Source organism: Sciurus vulgaris, assembly GCF_902686455.1.
Source record: "Sciurus vulgaris genome assembly, chromosome: 6".
NCBI lineage: Eukaryota > Metazoa > Chordata > Mammalia > Rodentia > Sciuridae > Sciurus > Sciurus vulgaris.
In genome coordinates, this window is record NC_136466.1 from 11,117,136 (window position 1) to 11,141,964 (window position 24,829).

Below are 24,829 nucleotides of genomic sequence, written 5' to 3' on the forward strand. Positions count from 1 at the left end.
ATCAGATTTAAACTGCACTCTAGACCAAATGAAGCTAACAGAAATCACAGACCATTCTATGCAATAGCTGCAGAATTCACAGTCCTCTCAACTGTATATGGAATGTTTTCCAGGATAAATCATATGGTTAGGTCACAAAAAAGATTATCAGAAACTGTACAAACACATAAAAATTAAACATGCTGAGAAGCAACCAATGAGTCAATGAGGAAATTAAAAGACAAATTTAAAAATTTCTTTTCATAAGTAAAAATGAAAATATACCAAATATACCAAAACTTTATGCTATAAGCAAAAGCAGTTTTAAGAAGGAAGTTCATAGCAATAAACTTCTATACCAAAAAAAGAAGGAAGAGGGCTGGGGCTGTAGCTCAGAGGTAGCACACTTGCCTAGCAAGTGTGAGGCATTGGGCTCGATTCTCAGGCACTGCATATAAATAAAATAAAGGTACATCGCCAACTAAAAAAAAAAAAAAAAAATTAAAAAAAGATGGAAGACCTCGATGTTTCAACTCAATAAACTAGAAAAATAAGGAGAAAAAAAAAAAAACAAAAAACAAAAAACTAAAATTACTAAAAGGAAAGAAGTGATAAGGATCAAAAAAGAATAAAAAGAATATGAAAGACCAATGAAATGAAGAGTTGGTTTTTGAAAAGATAAACAAAATGAATAAACCTTTAGTCAAAGAAAAAAAAACCTCAAATTTAAAAAATCAGAAGGAAAAACAGAAAAAAGAAAACAAACTGATTCTACAGAAACATAAAAGATCTTAAAAACTAGTGAGAGTAAGTACATACCAGCAAATTGGAAAACCTGAAAAAAAAATTTCTGGAGAGCAGGATCCAACAGCATATCAAAATGATTATACACCATAAACAAGTGGAATTCACCCTAGGATCCAAGAATGGCTTAACACACACAAATCAACAATCATGATATATCACATTACAGATAGAAGGGCAAACACCATATGATCATTTCAACAGAAAAAGAGTTGACGAAACTTATCATCTTTTTATGATAAAAACTCTAAATAAATTAGGCACAGAAAGAACCTACCTCAGTATAATAAAGGTCATAGATGATAAACCTGCAGACAACTTCATACTTGTTGCAGCCAAAAAAAATAAAGTGTTTCCTTTAGGATTGGAAACAAGACAAGGATGCCAACTCTAACCATTATTACTCAACACAGAACTCAAAGTCCTAGCCAGAGCAATTAGATAAGAGGAAGAAATAAAAGGCGGCTGAACTGGAAAGAAGTCAAACTGTCCCTGTCCCTGTTTGTGGATGACATGATCTTATAATTCTGAATACTCTACCTAAAAACTATATTTATAAAAACTAATAAATACAGTAAGGTTGTAGGATACAAAACCAACATACAAAAGTCAGTAGTGTTTCCATTCAACACAGCAAACTACCTGAAAAAAAAAAAAAGAAGGAAAGTAATCCCATTTACAATAGCCACAGTAAAATAAAAAAGAAATGAAACAAAATACCTAGGAAAAAATTCAACCAATGAGATGAATGATCTCTACAATGAAAACTGTAAGGCACTGATGAAAACTGAAAAGACAGAAAAACATAGAAAGATACTTCATATTCATGAACTAGAAGAATTAATATTGTTAAAATGTTCATTCTACCAAAAGCAATCTATAAATTCAACATAATCCTAATCAAAATTCCATGATTTTCTTTATAGAAAAAGAAAAAATAATCCTAAACTGTCTAAAACCATAAAATTCCAAATGGCCAAACAGCAAAAAGAACAAAATTGGAAGATGTCATAGTATCTGACTTCAAAATATACTACAAAGCTAAATTTACTAAACAGCATGGTATGGGCACGAAAACGGTCAAGAAAGCAATGGAGCCCAGAAATAAATCAGCATGTTTGCCTGATTTTGACATGGGTGTAATGAACACATAGTAGCAAAAGGGGAGTCTCTTTAATAAATGGTGCTGAGAAAACTGGATATCCAAGTGTAGAACTGTAAAATTACACCCCTATCTCTCATCATATACAAAAATCAACTCAAAACTATAAAACTACTTGAAGAAAATAAAGGAAAATGCTACATGACCTAGGTGTGGGAAAAGATTTTGTTTTAGATAACCCCTCAAAAGCAGAAGTGACAAAAGCAAAAATAAGCACACAGTATATCAAACTAAAAAAAGCTTCTATAGCAAAGAAAACGATGAACAAAGTGAAGAAAAGCTACAGAATGGAAGAAAATGCTTGCAAATTTGACATCTAACAAAATGTCAATATGTAATATCTGTAAGAATTTAATAGCAAAAGAATTTAATAGCAAAAACACTTCAATCTAATTTTAAAAATGGGCAAAAGACCTGAATAGACACTTCTCTAAAGAAGACAGAGGTTTATGAAAGATTGTTCAACATCACTAAATCACTAAACAACAGGGAAATGCAAATTAAAATCACAATGAGATACTACTTCACCCTAGTTAGAATAACCATTATCCAAAAACCAAAAAAATAAGAAATTCTGGTGAGGATATGCAGAAAGGGGAACTCCCATATGAGTGGGACTATAAAGTAGTACAGTCATTAGGGGAAATAATACGGAAGTTGCTCAAAAAATTAAAAACAGAATTAACATATGACCCAGCAATCCTAGTACTAGGTATATATTCAAAGGAAATGTAATCAATAAGTTGAAGAGATATCTGAACTCCCATCTTTACTGCAGCACTATATGAAACAGTCACAATATGATGTCCACTGATGGATAAATGAAGAAAATGTGATATAAGTAATGGAATACTATGCAGTTATAAAAAGGTATGAAATCCTGTCATTTGTGACAACAAGGATGAACTGGAAGACCCTATGTTAAGTGAAATAAGTCAGGCACAAAATGACAAACACAAACCATCCTATTCATCTGTGGAATCTAAAAAAGGTTGTTTTTGTAGAAGCTGAGAATGTTCTCAATGAAGAAACAATGAATGTTTAAGGTGATGACATGCTAATTACCTGCATTTGATCATTATGCAAAATATATATAAATAGAAACATCATACTATACTCCATATATTTATTATGTATTATATTTATTATGTATCAGTAAAAATATAGAATTCCCAATATTTAGTTGGAAACATGGCCCCTGAGAATCAAGACTGAATTTTCTTGGTCTTCCTGTGATAGGTAAGGCCACACGAATGAATTCTGCTCAATGGGATGGTGGCAGACCAACACAGAAGGCGCCTGAGTCCTACAATGCCTCCTCAGATTTTCATCAGGGGGTAGAATAAGCACTTAAACCTAAAACATGCTTAGATCTTTTGTAAACAATCTGAATTAGCATAGCTTCCAACATAGCTGCTTCAACAAAATTTAACTTTTCAGTATGACAATATGGTACAATTTTTAAGTGGAAAAGCCTCAAGTGTCAATATGATGAAGTTAGACATCCAAAAAGAATATGTATCATGTTCATGCATATCCAGTTCTCTTTGAATTTTCCAGCTGTACATTTGCCTTATTAACTACAGACTGATAACCACAAAATTAGTTTGTAATAAGATTTGTTAAAAGCTATAGTTTAAAAAAAAAAAGCTAATACACCTTCTCAGAGTTACTTAGGACTTAAAAGACAAAAATATAGGAACCATACATACCTTCAGGTTCATACTTTAGCTTCAATTCATCCAGCTTAGCTCTCAGTTTCATATTTTCACTTTCTGAAAGCTGAAGGCGTCTTTCACTTGCAAAAAGTTTTCGCTCAATATCCAGGGTCCGCTGGCTCTCAAACAACGCTTTCATTCGCTGTATGGACAATTCGCCCTTGCTGCTTTCATTTTCTTTGCTACAGTAACAGAAAAGGAGAACCAAGGAATGTCAATATACAATGTGAATAACACAGTAGGATAAATCTTTTACTTAATATTTGAACACTTAGTTAAAAATACATTTCTTTAAGATTTTTAGTAACAAAGAAACAACTAATGATTGAAGTTTAACAACAGTACCCTCAAAAAAATTCATGCATTATTCCAAAGTGATTCATGCATAAATTCTTTTGAAGTTATGTGATACTTATTCTTGAAAAATTTGGATTATAAGAATGTTTCTACATGAAAGTCCTTTTTACTTAACAATCTAAAAAGCTAAACACAAATAAAACTGTTTACTGACAGTATTTCTTCTTCAATAATCAGTAATTATTAAATCTTGCATAAAACTCTTGTATTACACAAAGATATTTTATTGATTTTCTCTTTTGTGGAAACTTCTTTTGGCAATTTGAAATGAAAAATTTGTTGTTACTAATACCATCTATTATAATAAATGAAAAGTCTTCATCTTCCATCTTCCAATCCAGACACTTACTTTAAGTTCTCAAGCTTTAGCTGAAGTAAATCTGTATAATAGGTGTTATCTTCCAGAGCACCAGAGTTGGCTGAAGGCTTTGAATCCATACTTTGATATAAATTCTAAAGAAAGCAAAAGTTCTTACTACATAAATAGCAAATTAGGTTACCGTTTGCTTATTAACAGTAGCAGCAGCCATATTACTCTCTCATTCTTTGGCAAGCACTCTACAAAGATCCACCCACTCAGTTGAGTGCAGCAGGTACTAGAACCACCAGTCCTTCCTCTGATATGAAAAGTGGCTCAAGGTGCTACAGGCAAGTAAATCAAGAAGCTAGAATGTGAACTCAGGTCTAACTCACACTCAGACCTCTGTGTCCAATGACACCTGTCGTAGGATTTCACTCTCCTAGCTTTTAGAATGGAAGAAGCAAATGCTTGCTCAGTTGAATTCTGGTATGACAAAGCCACACAATGGAAAAAAATGAAAAAGAGAGGAGATTCTTGAAGTTATTTTTAGTATCCACACTTTAAATATTCTGATTCATCTTTAAATATTATCTTAAGTGGAAAAAAAGTAAATGTTTAAAAACTTGCAAAGAATTTCAGAGACTGCATATTTAAAAACTTACTGATTAAAGATCACAATTTTCAAAATACAGCACCAAGCCCAGTGATGGACCACATACACCTGCCAAGTAACACACTGTAAATTTAACTAAAGTCCTTTTAATATTAGAAGAGACAGAAATAAAGTTATATGAACAAATTTTATGATGCACTAATGGGTACAATGCCTAAGAGGTCATTAATGCTTATAAAAATCTATCATTTGTAAACAAACTTTTCACCGAAAGGTTAATGAAAAGATATCAATGCTACCTAAGGTAATTGAAGTTTATAAATGTAATGCCATCCTAATAAAAATACCAACACATTTCTTGGTACTAGACAAGAGTTCACAGAGAAAAAAAACAAACATGTATGAGTATGAGGAGCCAGAAATCAATGAAAAAGTAAAGCTATGGTGGGGGACAGAATGTACTACAAAATCTCTCAAACCAATAGAACAGAAAATATAGAAATAGACCCAAGTACACTGGAAACCTGACATGGTAAGTTTGGCACCTCGGATTACCAGGGCCAAGTTAATAATGATGCTGGGACAACCAGCTAACTGCTTACACACAAGAATTTTCTTCAATGTGATCAGAACTCAAAATGTAAAAACTGAAATCATACAAGTACTAGTGGAAAACATGAGTGAATTCTTCTATACACAATCAAAGAAATACTTACATAAATGAAAACATGTTCAACCTCACTCATTGTTAAGAGAAATACAAATTAAAATAAAACTACACTGAGATACTATTTCTCATCTAGCAGACTGCTAAACATTTAAAGAGATAACACACTCCCTTGGTGAGGCTATGGAGAAACGAGAACTCTGATACCTTGATAGTGAGAGGTCTGGGAATACCTAATGATACTACACTCGCATTTACTTTCTGACTCAGCAATCCCACTGTAGAGATTAACCCTGAAATATATTGGCAATAAAAAGAAAATGTACTCAAAACGTGCTTTGCAGCAGAGTCTGTAGTTGCAAATAATGGAAATCATCTAAATGCCCAGAAACAGGAAGTGAGAGAATAAGCCTGGACACTGCCACATAATGGAATTCTTTGTGACCATAAGTAAGAATGAAGATCTGTATAAACAAAAGTGATTTCCAACAGACATTGTTAAATGAAAAAGAAAGTACTAAAGACCGTAGTATGTTTTATACTTTGGTCAAACAACCAGAAGACATTAAGATATACAGAAAGCTGATAATTTTTCTGAAAAGCAGCAAAGAATAAGGAAACCTGAATCAAAAGAATCTTGGTACCTACCAAGGTGGGGGAAGGAGTAGAGACAGGGCACAAAGAATGGTAGAGATGACAGTGAAGTCAAGGGATGGGGAAGAGGGATACCTCTCTGAGTACACCTTCTACAGTTCTGAGTTTCAGAACCATGTCAATGTTTCAAATACTAAAAAAAAAAAAAAGAAAGAAATTAAAAAAGGATGGAGGGAGGACAACAAAATGGAATAGAAACAAACTAAGTAACTTACCTGTTTCAGATGGATAATATATACATATCCAAGGGGAAAGAAGTGGGTGGGGGGAAGTACCAACAACCTAATTTTTTAACACACCATTGATTAAGTGCCCTCAGGCCCAAACAAAAAGCTGCAAACAAATCCTGAATTCTAGTTAGCAGGTTAGTGAAAGTATATATATTTTGAGATCAAGTAAATAAGCAAACATACAATGTTAATTTCTAATTTTGACCATCTGTTTGTGTCTTCAATAACATTGTGGTGGTTAGGGGTAAAAGGACATCTGGTTTAAAACTCACTATCAAAAGTTTAAGAAAAAACACATGGAAACAGAAAAAGTAATAAGTGTACCACTGAGAAATAGGGAGCTCTGGGTCAAAGGTATATAGGAGCACTTTCACAACTTTTCTGGAAGGCTGCACTAATTGCAAAATAAAATGAACTTAGAATTAATTAGAGACATCTATAAATTCCAGTACACATATGATGCTGAACTGACAAAACTTCATTAAAAAAAATGGAAGTAGACAGCACTAAAAAATAATCAATTCCTGATGAAACACAGGCAAGAAATCTCACTGACATAACACTGGTAGAAGATAGAAACAAGGGTATATATATATATTTAGTGTGTGTGTATACACACACACACTCTAAATGATTCCATTAACATGAAGTTCAACAGAATTTGTTCACATAATATTAATACAAGGTTACGAGGTAGGAGCAGTCATTTAAATGGGGCCTTTCCCGAATGCTAAAAGTAATTTATATCGTCTGATAGTAATCCTAAGTATATATTCTAATAATATATATAAACATACATATAAACATGTTAAAAACGCACTGAGTTGTACACTACAAATATAGGTGCATATACACGTGTTCAAAACTCATTGAGTTCTACACTAAAGATATAGGTACTTACAAACAATAATGCAATAATAACAACAAAAATAAAATAGGTTGGTTTGTATTTGCTTTACTAAAAGAAGCAACAGTCAATAATACTGAAAAGCAAAGAGACAAGAAAAAGATAATTTAAATATTGGGTCAATCTGTACCCAAAGTTAATTATATAATAAGAAACCTATTTAAAGTGAAAATATTAAGATATTCAAATCAAAATCTGGTCACATCTTTTCAAGTTATTACATGTACCTTAAATTTCTCCAGATTTCTAATTTCACCTAAAAGATGTTTTATTTCACCGTTCTTCTGCTCCAACATGGCAAACAACCGTTCCTGCTGCTCAAATTCAGTTTGAGATCCTTTCATCTGTAGCAATGTGGCAATCTGTAACTAGAACCCCCCCGCAACAAAATTGAGATATTCTGATAAGCAGATGTCTGCAACAATTTGTATTTTGTACTAATATTATTTGAAACTTGTTTTGAAAACTATTAGTTATTTCTAGTTTAATAATTTGAAAATATGTATCAGTAACTAGGGTATAATAATGAACATAACTTTGGAGTACTTCTATTTTTTAATATCTGAAGTCTTTAATACAGTTTTCCATATTTTTTTGACACACATCCTGCATGGCTGTGGTCCAGAGGGGTGTCATTTAATTGGTAAGTGAGTCTAGACAAATTTTGCCTGCTATTTATTACCTGTACTAACTTTTAGCAATTTCTCAAAATTTTTAATTAGCTTTACTTAAGTAGGGGAAATTGTTAATTGGCTCAGTCACAAACATGTTACTCACAATGATAAGAATGGGAAGCACCATGTGAGTATTTTTCTACACTTTGACCCAAGGACATTCTGAGAGACAAGTTCTATCACCTGTACTTTATAAAAGAGGTAGCTGCTTTTTAGATAATCTCAGAATATATGTCCCAGTAACACAACTAACAAGTTACAGCTATGCTTCAATCAAGCTCATCTAATTCCAAGTTCAATCAGTGATCTTTCCTACTTCCCTGGTAAAATTGGCATCCTGAATAAAATCAAGGTGTTCCTCCATGTATCACCTTAGGAACATTAGGCAGAACAGACCATACATTGGAATTCTAAGGACTGATGTAATTCTGGAATCTTTCTAATTGCCACAAAGTTTTCTGTTCTTATTTGAGTAAAGTGATGACCAACAAAACCCTTAAAATTAAAGGGGTTAATTACATCCTTGATTTGAGGAGTTACAAAAAAGGGAGCCTGAATGGTTCAAATTTCAGTCTAAAACAAGTCTTCATGAAAGAAGTAAGAAACGGCAAGAGCTAGTGTTAGTTGAAGCAGGAACCCTAGGGCTGGGTCCAGAAAGCCAGGATAAGAGTGAGAAACAAACATTTTTAAATTCTTTTTTCCCTATTCTATGAAGACTTAAACCTCCCCAGCAACACTAGTGAATAATGATTAAAATAAACAATCAATAGTTGGGTTAACTTTTTGAAAACATAAAAGTTATTTTATGATCTACATGTAATTTTTGATTTTTAAAAAAATCATGCAGTTCTAGAAAAAATTATAAGTATACCCCTTGAAGGAAAATATGGCTTCTGTGATATATTTATCTACATAATGCTAATATGAAGTAGATTTAACAAACATTTAAGAGTGGTAATTCTATACCTTCATTCTTTGCATCTGCTCTCTATTAAATGCATTTTGCTTCTTTAGTGACTGATACTTGACTTTCATACTGATAAGCTGGCGTTCCATTGCCGCCCTTCGATCTTCTACCTGGAAGACATTGACATGTTAAATTGTTCCTGTAGTAAATGAAATGAGAATTTACTCAATGCAATCATTACAATACTTGTAAGTACCTCTGCAAACAAAGAGTTGCCCTTACTATTGGGATCCAAGGCTTGCTGTAGGGCCTGGCCCAACTGTTCCTGGAGATCTTGATTTGCTACACGAACTTTCTAAATTCAAAAGAAAACAATTTAGTTAATAGAGATTAAATTAGCAAGAAAGCAATTCACAAACTGGAAACAATACCACTGCAATCATAATACCTCTAAGGCATTATAGTAAGAAACTGCTTCTTTCTCCCGCTCTTCTTTCTCTTCTTTGAGTCGGTCTACCTGGTGCATTAAGTTAGCACTAAGACGTTCTAGTTGTTCTTGCCTGTACTGAAGTTCATTCACTTCTTCTTTGAGGGCAGTCTATTCAACAGAAATGAAAAAGAGAAAATTCCCTCGAAAATGCTTTCATTTAGCAGCTGTTCAGTTAACTTATCAGTGGTGGTTCACGCTTATACTAAAGAACCTGTCAAAGGCTGTCAGGTACCTGTTAAAATTTTTAAAGTTACTTAATTTTTCAGCAGGGAACCAAATAAAAGTCTCTAGAGATTGCTCTTTTTGCCTGTGAATTCAGGGCTTTAATTTTTAATAACCACAGCCTGAAATGAAAAATCTACATTCATGCAAATTTCAATTTCCACTGTGCTAACATTTTATATTACGACACAAACTAGGATCACAGTAAATGTCTCCACGTCCTTTCAGAGGTTTCATTAAAGGTACCATCTGCCTTATGTAATCATGTTACCTAACACTATTTTATGAATGAAGTAATTCACCTAAAACTCCATAAAACATATTTTGGTTAGTTAGATCAAACTTAGGTCAAAATATATTTCTTCCTCCAAACTAGTTCATAAGAATTACTGTAAAAACTCAAAAAGTATGCAAAAGAAAAATTTAAAAACCTAAGAAAACATGCCATAAAAATTACCTTCACACTTTCCATTTCAGTCAGCTCGACCTGAAGAGCCAGCATCTCTGAAGACATACTTTCATGCACACGCTCAGACATCATCCGTAGTTCCTCTGACTTATGAGAGAGGAGTTCCTTCTGGTGGTCTACTTTGTGCTTCAGCTGCTTTTCACTAAGCCGTGCTTCATCTAACTCTGCTTTCAATTTTTCTATCTAAAGTATATAAAAAAATTAATCACAATCTTATAAATCCAAAGATGTTTGCTTTCTGTAAATCATCACTGGGTGATCTAAACTTGTACAACAGACTATTGGAGCTTCCAAGGAAACCCCAATAGTGATCCACCTTTTCTTTTTTTTAATGAACAATCCATACTAGCCATCCGAGTAGATCTGGATGCCTTAAAGCAATCAGAAGCACTGTGCTGCTGTGTGAACAAATGCTATGCCTCATTGGAAGGCTTAAGGGGAGAGGTGATGGTGGGAACTAGAACTACAGTAGCCTAGATAAAGTCCTGTCAGTCAAATCCCCACAACTGACTGACAAATTTAATATTAGAAGAAAAAGATAGTGAATAAAACTCCAAACTTTTGGCAAAAGTGGTTTAAGAACATCAATAAGACTGAAAATTTTGTATTGATTTACTCTTTGCTCTACCACCTAAGTCATCTCTACAGATGGTCCTTGCTTTAGTCCCTGAATGTCCTCTATACTGCTACATTTATTTATGTAATGAAAGCTACATATAAAATGAAAAAAACACCCGCTAGGGAAAAAACCAATACCAGTCATTACTGTCTCAAACCAGACTAGTTCCAGACAAGCTAGACTATTTGTCAGTAAGCAGTGTACAAGGTGACTACGTATTTCACAAAAGCATTTATTTAGTTGTTTGCAGCACTGCCTATTAGGAAAAAGTAAACCAAATCAAATATGTGATACTTAAAATAGAAAAACACTTAGAGCTAATTTAACAAAGAATTTAGGCATCAGTATAGGTGGTACACAGACATTGAAAAAATATTTTAGAAGATGTTACATAAAAAAACTAAAAATTGGAAAAAACTTCTGAGAAGACAGGAATAAAGTCAAGCAAGTTTTGGAAGAGAAAGGGAAACCATGGTGAAGTTCTGGATTGCTAAGAAGCAATGTGAAGGTTGGGGTGCCAGAAGGGAATGGACATTCATGAGCAGCTGTATCTGTTCTGTATTTATGTATGAAGTGGAGCCATATATAATGTGTCATTACATTAAGTACACACCCTGTGACACAGACTTGGTGTGAGACAGCTTTGGTTCAACTCACCTGACTATTTCTAGTTCTTACCTTGTCCAATTTGCTCAATCTATCTAAATATTGGTCTTTTCATCTGTAATATGGAGATAACAATGGGATCTCCCTTAAAAACCTATTATGAGAACTGGATCACATTTCTCCTCAATATACAAATGATAAGGTAGAAATTCTTTTTCTGGCTGAGGTTTTGCATTTATTTATTTATTTTTGAATTTCAGCAGTTTTTATTTTTTTAATTTTTTTTTAAATTTTTTACAGACTGCATCTTGATTCATTGTACACAAATGGGGTACACAATTAAGGTATCAATTCTAATGTACAGTAATTTATAAGGGACTACTGATTGGTTCTACAGAATTACAAAGCACACCACTAGCTTTAGTAAATGCTAAGGAACCAGTGTTTCTGCAAGGAGACTGCTGGACTATGCACTATAAGCAAGGAAGCCTCAGCAGTTACTAACCAAACAAACAAAAAAATCCTGTCACCAAAATTAGAAAACTGTATATAATTAGAATACTATGATTGATATAAATCTCATAAGGAAGTTTTTGTTTCTCAATGTTTCCACCCTCAACATTAACATGATAGAAAATTTGATCTTGGCTATTTACACAGTAGTAGTTGAGGAAATCTTCATTTTACGTTTACAGATGGCTGCATAAACATAGGGTATTTTTGCTCTGCAAACATACATATATCCAAACCTTGTTTTTGAGTTCATTCACTTCCTGTCCATGGCTTCTGCTTAGCTGCTCTTTTAATTGTTCTAGCTGCATTTTTTGTTGTTGTTTAATAGCTTCACATTCACAACTCAAACTGTCTAACATGCGACTCTTGAGTTCAACTTCTCTCTGAAGAGTATATTTTTCTTGTTCATAATTCTGAAAATAGATTCAATTACATAAAAATCACTTAAAGCCATTATATATAATCAGTTCTCACCTTCAACTGGCTCATTCCTGTTTCACACATTTGCTGCTTTCTGAGGAACAACCACAAGTTAAATCTGAAATAACTTTGTAGCTCATCAGTCTTAATGAATCTCTAAGGTATATTTTGAAAGAATAGTAATCTTCAAAACACTCAAGTTGTAATTAGTACAGAGGTAAAACAGGAAAAGACACAAGGTTACCACTTTCCAATCTGGGGTCTCTGGTGCCATAATATCCAGCAATGCAAAGCAGTAATGGAGAACACATTCTCTGGATTCCAAAATCTGAATAAAACTTAACATTGGTGAGTATCATAAGACTACCTCTTAAAAGGTCCCTGCTCTTGGCTGAAACATCAACTGTCATAGTAGCATGCCTTATTGTATGCTAATCAAAAACTAGGCATTTGACTGAATATTAGGAAAATAAGCTATTTTTTCTTTAGTACAGTTTGGTAGCATAATCTTCAAATTTGGAGTTCATCTAAGAGAGAACAAGAAATGGTAAAGGGACTTTTGGTAACAAAAGACCAGGAAAATTGTCTTAGGCATAAACTTCTAATAGACATTCACCTTCCATCTATTTCACACATACTCACTAAGAACCCAGCAAATATGCCAGGTGACAGAGAAATCAGTTACAAATAAAAATTATGCCTGATCTCAAGGCATCAGAAATCTGATGCCATCCTGCATCAGATTAGAATCTAGGGGAACAACAAACAATTCAGCAAGTCACAGTAACTGCTAAGTGCAAGCTCAGAATACACTTCCTGAAGGAAGTAATGTTTATTGATTTTTAAAGTGTTAGGACATATTCCTAGATGCCACGTTCTGATGCAGAGAACATCAAAGAGTGAATAAATGTTTAACTGGTCGGACTGTTCAGGTGCCTTAGCTCCAGCACAGGATCAAATGTCATTTGCATTTTATCTTCAAGGGATGTTCCAAGACCCTGGGGGGATGCCTGAAAAAAAAAAAAAGTCGTACCAAACTCTATATACACATAGTACATAGATAACTTGTTGAGTTTTAATTTTAAATTAGGCACAGTAAGAGATTAACAACATAACTAGTAACAACAATTACAATAATATACTGTAATAAAAGCATGTGAATGTAATCTCTTTCAAAATATCTCATTGTACTATGCCTGTGTGAGGAAGTGAGGCAGAGAAGGATGGCACCAGATTTCATCAAACTCCTCAGAATGGTATACAATTTAAAGTTTATTATTTACTTATGAAACTTTCTACGTAATAGTTTTAGACTGCAGTTGTGCAGAAGTAACTGACACTCTGGAAAGTGAAACTAGAAATAAGAAGTGGTACTACTGTATGCTAAAGTCCATGACAGATATGGTAATTGGTTCAACACCCTGTCAAGGGCATTGACAGAGAAGTTCAAGATAAGAAGTATTAGTTCGAACTCCTTCCTGAAGCTTTAAAATATAAGATATCAAACTAGAAAAAAGACCTAAAACATTCACATTATTTCTCCAAAAGCGCTTCTACTTTTAATGTTATTTCTCAAAAAAATTACACATAACATGGTTTTATTTTCTATTATTAAATTTGTAATCTTCATTTTGCTATTATAATTAGGTACTCAGTTCTTGGTCAAGAATAGTACCATATGGAAAAACAAGCCCTTTTTATTACTTTTACTAGCTATATTTACAACTTTTGATTCGATAGTTTATATTACTGAGCATTTGCTAAATTAAACTGATTTACTCATTCTTTCAATAAACGTTTGTGAGCCAGGTACCAGGGATATAGCAGTGAACAAGACAAAATACTGGAAGAGCCTACAATCCTGGAGATGATTAGCAATGCAAAGAATTAAGAGTGGTAATGCTGACTTTACATTACAGTTAGGGTTGGCCTAAGTGACATTTAACTGAAATCTGAAGGTTGAGGATTCAATCCATAAGAGTGGGTGAGGAACAACTCAGCAGGAGGAAAGAGCTTGTATAAAACCCATAAAGCAAGACTAATATAGCCAAGAGTTAGGAAAAGTGGTTTTCAATGTCTGCAAAAGTCCACCAGAAGTCAAATCATATAGGAATCTACAAATCCAAGTAAGGAGCTCAGATTGTCTTTTGTAAACACAGTTGAAAGCCTTGTGCAGATTCAGCAGGAAGGTGACACAATCTCTTGTGCATTTTCCATGATCTGAATGTCAAAGATGGAGCAGGCAACCTGGTTAAAAGGCTGGTAGAGAGAAGACAGTGGATGGATCACAGTAGTATTAGCCCAGATAGATGTTTTGTAAATCAAGTCCTTAGAATATGTTAATGGACTAAACATGAGACTACTAGATTTTCGGATCAAGCAACTGAATGAATGCCATTCAATTTACTAAATAAATAAGCTAAAGACAAAGAATGTTTGGTTAGTGGACAGGGATTTAACTATTTTGTTAGTTTGTATCAAGTCTGAGATACTCTTAAGTGGGTAATTGAATATATTAACTAAGAGTTCAAGGGAGGACTAAGAGATTGCTGAAATACCATGGGGCATTTGGATATTTAGAGCTCCAAAATAAGTGAGGTCACTTATGTAGAGTGTGGACGAACCAAACCTGGTGATAAATATGGTAAATTGTGGTAAAGAGTAATCATAATGGAAACTCAGAACACACTGCTTTGGAAAGAATATTAAGAATTCATTAATTCCTTCATTTTTAATGAGAATGGCATAGATAGGAAATTAGATTAGATCTTCAGAAAATAAAATAATAACTGCTAGACAAAAAAAAAAAAAAAAAAAACCTAAGTACATCTTTATAATCAGAGGAGTCCAGAGTCCTACCTCAGTCATGGTCATCATTTCATTACGACATTTATCTAATTGATTTTGCAATTCATTTTGGCTCTCCAGTAGTTGTAAACCATACTGTGCAGCTTTTAGTCGCTCTTTTTCAACCTCTTTGAGCTTGCTTCGAAGATCTGCAATATCTGCCTCCATGTTCTTTTCCTGCTTTTAGCCTACTACAAATAGAAAAATACAATTATTTGAGTTTAAACAAAAATCTCCCCACAATGATATCAATAATAAAAGAATCATGAATACTCAATGCTAGTACTGTATACAAACATAGTATTAAGATTTTCTTCCTGACTTACATGGGGTCAAATTTGCATTTTTGTTCTAAGAGCGAGAATTGTTCTGATAATTTTGTTACTTGAGATCAAACCTAAAAGAACAGAAAAGAATACATTTAATGGTGTTTCTAAGAAATCATCAGGAAACTGTTCAGTTATTATATGTTAAATGTCCATAATTGCTAAGATAGGATTAGTCTCATAACTGTCTTATAATTGTCCACAAAATCAAAGTAAGAAGAGAACAATGACAGAAATCAAGAAACTTTAAGATAAGCATGCATGACTGCTACTAGAGTATAAAAAGGCAGCTATGAAAAAGACTCACAAGATAAAGCAAAGAATATCCTGTCTTATTTTTCACAACAGTTTTACCTTCCTGAATATATTATATTTGTTTCATTGAAAACAGATTCATAGGATTTTCTTATTCTTGAGAGTATGTAAAATAGAAACTATTTTCAGAGCAATTTCCAAGCTAAAAACTTAAAACTTTATATACAGAATAATTACACTTTTAACTCAACCTTACTTATCATCCCTTCCTATTTGGCCCCCAGCCCCTTAAGTGAGACTGAAACTGGGTTTTGCCTTCACAGAGCGCCAGATGTTTCCCTATGTCTTAAGTTAATAGTCATACACTTGACAAGCATTTATTGAATACCTTAGTAGCTAGGCTCCATTCTGGGCACTTCATATCATTATAGCATAAAACTGGCAAAGTTACTCATTCGTGAAACTTTCATTCCAGGAATAAGTAACAAGCATAATAATTAAATACATTACAAAACAATTGGAAAAAAAATAGCTCAAAAGAGAAAAGTGGTGTAAATTAGGAGGCAAAAGATGGGAATTAGGTATGCACCACTGTGGGGAAGAATGTCCAGGTAGATGGGAAGCCCTAATATGAAAAAAAGAGTCCAAGAAATGAACTAGGATTTAGGTCACAGATAATAAGGGAAGTGGGCGGATCAGGTCACTATAAGGAGTTTGGATTCTACCATGTGTGAAATGGGAAGTCAATCTGATAAAATTTAAAAGAATCATTTCAATGCTGTGTTGAATAGTTAGGATGGAACAAACCTGGAAGCAGAGAGACCACATGATATAATGCCACATGCTAGGGTGGTGGTACAGGTGAGAAAGGCCCAGATTCTGCATATATGTTGAAGATAAAGCCAACATGATTTTCTCATCTATGGAATATAGCAAAATTAAATAAACAGTAAAGAATGCCTCCAACGCTCTGTCCTGAGCAACTAGCAAAATGCAGTTGCCCTCAGTGGAGACACTGATGCAAAGGTTTTTTGGGGGCAGGGTGATCAGGCATCCAAGTTTTGCATGAACGACATCAAGCAGGCAGTTGAACGAATGATTATATGTGTAGACAGGTCTAGGCTAGAGATATAAATTTGGAAGTTATCAGCATAAGTCCTTCAGACTTAGTATCAACAAAGCATGAACATAACAAAGAAGAGGACTGAGGACTGAACCCTATGAGCAGGTGGGGAAGAAGACAGCAAAGTATATTCAAGAGTGAACAATGAGGTAAAGGAGAAATCAATAACAATATTGGAAGCCAATAAACAAAGTGTATTAAGGAGGTAGGTGATCATGCCAAATGCTGCTGCTAAGTCAAACTGGCCACTGGATTTTGAATTTATAGAGGTCACGAGTGCCCTCAAGAGTAGTTTTGGTGAAGAGATGGGGTGAAAGCCCCCTTGGAATGAGTATGATAGAGAATGGCAGATGAAAAAGTGACAGAAAATAGTTTTGTTTCAAACAGCAGATAAACAGATCAGTAGCTGGAGAGTAAGCAGGAATAAGTTTATTATTTTAAAGATGGAACAAAACAAACAGTGTCTTGATATACCCTGGGATAAATTCAGGAGAGAAGATGATATAGGAGACACTGAGAACTGCCATAGTGATGTCCTTGATTAGAGGATGAGGTCTAAAGTAGAGAATGGAGCACAGATATTTTCTCTAAAATGAAAGCAAAGCATACAGTACAGATGTTGATTAAATAGCAGATATAGTAGTGGGAGTATGTTTAAGTAAGCCTACTTTTTTTCCCCCCTCCCCTTTGGTAACAGAGCTACTAGGGATTGAACCCAGGGCTTGACCCATGTTAGGCAAGTGCTCTACCACTAAGCTACATCCCCAGCCCTAGTGTAACCTTTTAAATACCTTTTATCACTGAATTAGGTAACAAGGTTTTTAACTGAGAATCAGCAGCCGGGAGGAGATATAGGGTTTTATAATAGGATAAGATACCATAGATTATCCAGTGCTGGCTACTTTAAAATGCAAGACCTTTTCAAAACCTATATACAATGAAGCCAGCCAGCTAACTGTCGCTCTGTTAACGACAACTTATATTTGTTGGGGATTTACCATTTGCCGAAACAAGTGCTTTAAATACACCATTTCATGTAATGCTCTTGATGAGCATTAATGTCATCTCCATCTATCAAAATAAAAATAAGGTTAAAAATCAAGGCATCCCACCCAGGAATAAGCAAGAAAGCCAAAACATTAGTTTTCATTCATTCAAAAAATATGCTGGAATTCTATTACGTGTCAAAACACGTAATAGAAAAAATGATGATCCAAACAGTAGACTTCTTGAATTTTACAGTCTATTAGTAGAAAGGCATCAAATCAAATAACTGAACTACAAAGTTACAAGTTTGATAACTGCAAAAGGGAGAGCCTAAATAAGGTGCTACCTTAGCCTCTAACAAGAGGGAACTGTCCTAATCTGGGTACTGAGGCTAAAGGGTGAGATGGGGTAGGAAAGAACATGGACAAGGAAGACTTCCCTGACGAAGTGACTTTTCAGCAGAGCTCTAATGAGTTAAAAAGAGATAACCCATCAACCTGCAAAGAGAGGTAGCCATGGATGAGCTAAAACTAATGTGTCATACGTTTTGCTTCGTACTCTATAGACATTTTTTATGCAATATTCTCAAAGATCCCACACAACAAAAGAACTTCCATTTTAAACAGGCAATCTTAATGAGGCACTGAAAGATTAAGTAGCTATTCAAAGGCTAAATGAGATGGGAACCAGAGTCTAGTTCCAACGCCTGGTGCTATAACCACATTTCTGTCCTGCCTCTCAAAACAGCAAACAAAAAATATTTAAACACAAGAAGGTCTGGAAATCAAGCTGCCTGAGTTCTTCCACCTCCATCATTTACTGGCGGCATGAACCTGGACAAGTTACTTAATGCCTGTTTCATGAGGGAGGGTAATAACCACCTTACGGGCTTATTGAGAACACTAAAGTGGATGGGGATGGAATACAACTAGGGCAGAGTCCGCCACACGGAGGGCAGGGGCGGAAATACAATGGGAGACATGCGTGATTTAAAAATTCCGAGGAGCCACGTTTTCAAGTAAACAAAGGATAAAATTAATGTTTTACTTGACCCAGTGCATCTAATTATTTTGTAATCAAAACAACTGTTAGAGATACTGATCTTCTGGGACACTACCTTTAAAATCCAGGGTATGATTTACATTTGTATTTAATTCGGTTTGCCATCATCGTACTGGATAACGCACCTCCAGCGGCCACCAGTCTGAGGCCCCAGCAGCGCCCGGCTTTCCACACTTACCCAGAGTCCTCGAGGGCAGCGGGACCGACCAACTGACGACTGGAGCCATGGCAACCAGACCGACCAACCGACGACTGGGGCCATGGCAACCAGACCGACCAACCGACGACTGAAGCCATGGCAACCAGACCATCCAACCGACGACTGGGGCCCGACTAGAAGTCGGTTTATAAGAATTTAGGGTTCCGGGAGCGAAGATGTTCCGGCCAAAGGCCTCCGCCAAAGGCCAGGCCCCAGGCTTCCTCAAGCCCTTCCTCTCACCGCCAACCACTCGTTTCCACTCCCACCAGCTTTACCTCTATCTTCTTCACTCCTGTCCCCCACCTGCTGCGGCTCGTGGCAAGAACTGAGAGGTCCCGGTGTCCTGATCCGTGACGCTAACTTCGCCCTACCCGAGTCATCCTCCCATTCATTTACTTAGTTCTCCAGTCAGCGCCAGGGCTGTTTGAATACAGCTCCCGCGAGAACTCGCAGTTCTCACGAGACGTTCCACCCAAGGCGCGAGAAAAGCTACCCGCTAGGAGCGTTCTGCAGAGCGCGCCGCCCCCCTCCCCCAGACAGCGACTGCGCAGGTGCGAGTGGCGCACCGTGGGATTGGCGCAGGCGCGGACCAGGCCTGTGGAGTGTCAGCAGGTGGTTTTCCTGGTCATCGTCTAGGTGTCTGCTTAAAGTTGCTGTGTTTGTGGGACTTGTTTGTGACAGGGCCTTCTGGAGGGACAGTGTCGCTTGGCCGGGGGTGGGTGGGACTGGCCTTGGGTCCCCTGGTCACATTGTCCACCCACCAGCATACTGACCAGCGAGCTCCCGAAGACCCGCCCTCTGAGTCTCCTGTGGCCTCAGGCCCCCGAGTCAGCGTGGCCGCGCCTGGAGGCTTGCCGGTACCTCTCAGGGCAGGTCTACCGATGGCTTCGTGCCCCAGCTCCTACGGGAGGCCGAGGTGCGCGTGCCCCGTGCGCGTGCGCCGCTCACCTTCAGAGGGAGGCGGAGCCCAGCGAGGAAATGCCCTTGCCTCCGTAGGAACCTGCGCGTCGGGTTCCAGAACCCAGCCTCTTGAGAGCATGTGTGCTTAAACCATCGCGTTTTGTTAACCTGGTGCCTGTTCGTTGTTTACAAATCTAAGCATTCATAAAGAATAATATCCAACGTTCAGTGAGCGCTGCAGAGTTCCAGTAACTGTTCTGTGGGTCATATTTTTGAGCTCACCTTTTCTTGCCTATTTTAAGGACTTGGTTTTGACTCCTCTCTCTTCCCTCATCAGCGTTTTTCATTTCTGTTGGACCTTACCTCTCCGCAGATAAAATGTTGTAAAAACTGCCATTGAAAAAAATAATAACAATTTCCCTGATTCCAATCAGGTGCAACTCCATTTGTTTGCTTCTCTTTGTAACAAAATACCTGGAAAAAGAAGTTTATACTTACTCCATTTTCTTACCTTTTATCCCTACCTGCTCCAACTTCAACTGGGGTTCGTTCCTAACCAGTACACTGAAATGTCTCATCAAGATAACCAGTGATTTTTTTTTTTTTTTCCGTACTAGGAATTGAACCACCCGCCTTGTGTGTGCTAAGCATATGCTCTATCACTGAGCTACACCTCCAGTCCACCAGTGATTTGTATCTTGCAACATCCAGTAGTGGTTACTTAGTTTTCCCTGCTGACATTTGTCAGAATTGACTGCTTTCATTGAATTTTTGTTTTCTGTCTTGGGGTGCCACAGTGGTCCTTGATTTTTCTCTTTTCACTTTCTTTTTGGGGGACTTCTATTTCTGACCCAGTAGACCAAATTACAAAAAATTAATCTGGGTTTTAAGATAAGCAACAATGATAACAGATGCATCTGGGGCCTGAATAAGCCAAATGCTCATTGATTTTTAATCAACTCTGAGTTATTTGATAAATGAAGCAAATACCATTTCCCTTATTTAACAAAGATTCCTCAACTCAGAAGTCAGGAAGACACTATTCTAGTCTGAACAAGTAATGAAATGAATTAAGTAATCTAAAGTCTTTCTGAACTTTTTTTTTTTCCCTCTTGCTCATTCATGGAGCAAGGATTGAGTGGCCACAGTGAGCTAGGCATAGTGGAAGGAATTCAGAGATGTGGTGAACTGCTTCCTGGGAGATACTCACAAGTTAGTGGAGTTAATTAAAAAAATATATAAAAGCAACTACAGAGCTGTATGTGAATGACGCTTGTGTGGTATAAGCCCTATGCAGAAGATTATGTAGAGAGGTATGTTTTGTTTGATCACTTAAAACTTCACTGTGCAAGTGACATTTTAAGAAGAGTCTTGAAGGATAGCAGAGCTAAGAAGGAGTGAATTCAGGAAGAGGAGACAGCATTATCAAAGTCGTAGAAGCTACTCATATAAAAATAAGTAGATAATATGCAAAATTTGTAAAGAATTAGAAAATATACAGGAAGGGAGAAAAACCAACAGGAAAATATGTGTATAATCAAAAGTTTTATTGTGGTGTATACAGACCTATCATCCCCTTCTGTCTTAAACACACCTGGCAAACATTCTTCCATGTGACAAAATGTAGTTCTATAACATATCTATAGGGAATTTAGTGTTAATAATATGCAATTTTAAAAAAACTGTTCCTCAAAAAAATTGTTAAATAAAATTTGTAGGAGGACATCAATTCGGAGTAGGCTCCAGTATAGTTTGGATCAGTAAACCAAACCACTATGGAAGCACTCTTGCTAAATGGTTAATGAGTAGCTGGTCTTCTTCAGTCGATTTCTGCAGTTGAGCTTCAGGCTATCCTAATTAGCTACCTGATTCAAACTATGCAATGCTGAGCTGTAACCCTTTAAGCTATCAATATGCCTTACTGTTGTTTACTGTCCATAAATACTGACTGAACATGTTGCTGGAAGAGTTCTTTGAACCTCTTGTGGTGGGGCTACCCAATTTTGGAATTGTTAAAGCCAATTTTGATCTTTTAATTTGTTGCGATTTGTCTTTTTAACTTTAAGATCATTCTTGAGGAATTGTCTAATGAGAGTGCTGCCAATACCACCACTAGACACTAGATGTCACAAGTGAAATGAATTCTAAAGAGTCTCTGCTTTTTTGTTAGCTTATACTCCTGATTAATAATGTAAGATGCAGATTCCTATACCCAGACAAGGGCCATACCATTTCTTAAATGCCAAAGTCCAGAAAAAGAAAAACATAACCTTTTATTCATCATTTTCAGTTTATATACCGAGAGGTCATTCCCTCCTCACAGTAGTGATTACCCAGCATAGGAGGGAACTCTAGATACTGGGAAACAACAAAACAAATCTGGCCTACTTCCCATTATACCTCCTAATATTATTGCTGTTCAAAATATGGACAGACTACTGGGACGCACTTGTTATCTTTCCTTCATTGTGACTGCTCTAGACCCTTTAGTTAGCAGAAATGGTGTAGAAGGAAGTGTTGCATTGTGTTGGAAAACTGTGTTTATTTTGACACAAACTTATTTAATAGTTGTTTTTGGTATTACAGATGAAGTTTTCACACTCAAGGAGCTTAGGCTTCAGTGATGAGGCATTCCCAAACAATGAATTCTTACTTAAGGGATGCAGAGTTTCTTGTTTCTTCACATTGTGTAGAGCTATAAGCCAGTTTTTGTTGGGATCAAGCAAAAAACTAGCTCAGGACTCTGCAACAAAGAATCTTAAAATAAGAATTAGATTATTTAGTAAAGTTCTATGATTCATAGGATGGGCTGGGAGGTGATGTTCTGAAAGTTACACTCAATGCTGTGGTCGTTGAAGCCTGCAGAATAGCTGAGATGAAGAAGAGAGACTTAGAAAAGAGGGCTGAGTGCAGGACCTGGGGATTGTTCTAATTCATGCAATAGGAGGAGGATAGGATTCAACCAGAGAAACAGAAGAGCCATCTGAGACCAGGAAATTGAATTGTCACAACTCCCACTGTGATAATTAGATATCAAAATGAATAATTGTTCCAGCAGGCAGATTTGACTGCTTAATAGTAACAATGGTAATGAAACCCAGTGTTCAGTCTCTCTGGGAGCTGCAGTATGTAGCACCACCTTCAGCTCTTAATGAGCTCTATTACTTATTGCTTTTCATAGATGAAGTCTTCGCTCAAAGCAAGTGTGTGCCATCCCAATATGGTGAGCACTTGTTGGTTAACTTCCCAGCATCAATTTTTTTCTCTTACTCCGGCCAAAAGCACTGCATTTGTTCATTGAGTAATTCATCTTTCCTTCCATTTTTGGCATACTGGTTTACAATTGCTTCTACCCTTCAGCTCTGGGATACCCATCACCTTGGTTCTAGTAGTTGTTTAAAAGATGGGTATGTGAATGAATCCAAGTCAATGAGATTTTTCACTGCAACTGCAGTAAAACTGGATTTTATTAATACCCTCTGTTATGGACTTATTTGTACCCCCAAATTCGTATGCCAAAGCCCTAATTTCCAATGTAAATGGAGATAGAATCTTTAAGGTTAAACAAGGTCATAAGAGTGGGGCCCTAAATAATAGGACTGATGTCCTTTAAGAAGAGGAAGACACACCAGATAATCTCTCTCTGTCTCTCTCTCTCTGTGTACACACAAAGGAAAGGTCACAGGGAGAAGGCAGCTTTCTACAACCCAAGGAGAGGGTATCACCAGAAACCAACGCTGCTGACACTTGATCTTGATCTTCCAGTCTCCAGAACTGTGAGAAAACATGTGTTTTAACCACTCAGTCTGTGGTATTTCATTATGATTGAGCAGACTAACCCACCCTCCCACATGCTAGGCACACCACCTTCTATAGTTAACTGCTTTAGTCTACAGCTTCTAGCCACCATCTTAGGTTCATGAAGGACAGGTTAGCTTGGGAATAGAATCAAAAGCAAAGCTGACAAATGGAGAGTGAGGAAAGCATCCTGCTTCTGCCATCTTCGTCCAGTGTCAAGCGTCTCAAGATGCTAGGGATGGGCTGGCTGCACTGCTTAGTTTTTCCTCAAACAGCTTCATTTGAGGTTTCTGTTGCCTGCATCAGAGGAGTTCTAATCAATACAGTCAATAATTCCAGTGTATGAGCTTAAGTGGACTAAACATCAGAAGTTCCCATTCTGATGTTTTTATGACGAATTTATGAGACTAACACTGAAAGTTGCCTACTTCCAGAGATAGGATGACTTCTTTGAGAAAAATGCGTTGGCTGAATGAAAAGGAAGGTTTATTCTAAATTAAGGGGTGTGGGTGAATAGTGGAGGAAAATAAGGATTCAGGTTGGGTGTAATCCCTCTTGGTTCCACTTCAGATTACCCCCCTGGCAAATTTAAATTGACTTTTAAAGAAGATTTTAGCACCTAAGCCAGTTTGAATTAAGATTGCATGTTTATATTAGATATGATTTTTACTTGCCAAGAACAGTATTCACTCTTATTAAAGATTTGTATATAGTTACAGTGTCCCAATTTTTGCAACTATTCACAAGATTTTAGTTGCTACTTATGACCTCCTACTTTCCAGTACCCATTACATATTCCTTTTCTTTTCTGACAGTTTTGCAACTAATTGGTTGTCTTTATCCAGTAGAATGACCCAAATCTTCACTGCTGAATAAAACATATTCACTAGTTATGAATTATATTATTCCCTATTCTGTTGGCTTAAATTTATTTAAAGTCATAGAGGGGTGGAATAAAACTTAGGGTCTTAAATCTTAACTCTCTCTAAGGACTTGAAACTATACCACATTACTTCCTCC

General features: G+C 36.2%; 1 protein-coding gene across 9 annotated transcripts in view; it reads right to left on the reverse strand.

Moving 5' to 3' along the window:
* Positions 1–21,664, reverse strand: part of SPDL1 (spindle apparatus coiled-coil protein 1) — a 28,688-nt gene extending 7,024 nt beyond the window's left edge. Inside the window, exons 1-11 of one of the 9 annotated variants that reach the window (XM_079146062.1) lie at positions 19,387–19,852; positions 15,486–15,556; positions 15,172–15,350; positions 12,129–12,305; positions 10,143–10,337; positions 9,422–9,571; positions 9,230–9,328; positions 9,033–9,143; positions 7,620–7,760; positions 4,370–4,473; positions 3,658–3,845 (exon numbers count right to left, since the gene is read on the reverse strand). In XM_079146062.1, the coding sequence (XP_079002188.1) occupies positions 3,658–3,845; positions 4,370–4,473; positions 7,620–7,760; positions 9,033–9,143; positions 9,230–9,328; positions 9,422–9,571; positions 10,143–10,337; positions 12,129–12,305; positions 15,172–15,327 (1,321 nt within the window). In that variant the 5' untranslated portion in view covers positions 15,328–15,350; positions 15,486–15,556; positions 19,387–19,852. The other 8 variants (XM_079146058.1, XM_079146056.1, XM_079146059.1 and 5 more) reach the window with 8 other exon arrangements.
* Between the last annotated feature and the right edge of the window lie 3,165 nt (positions 21,665–24,829).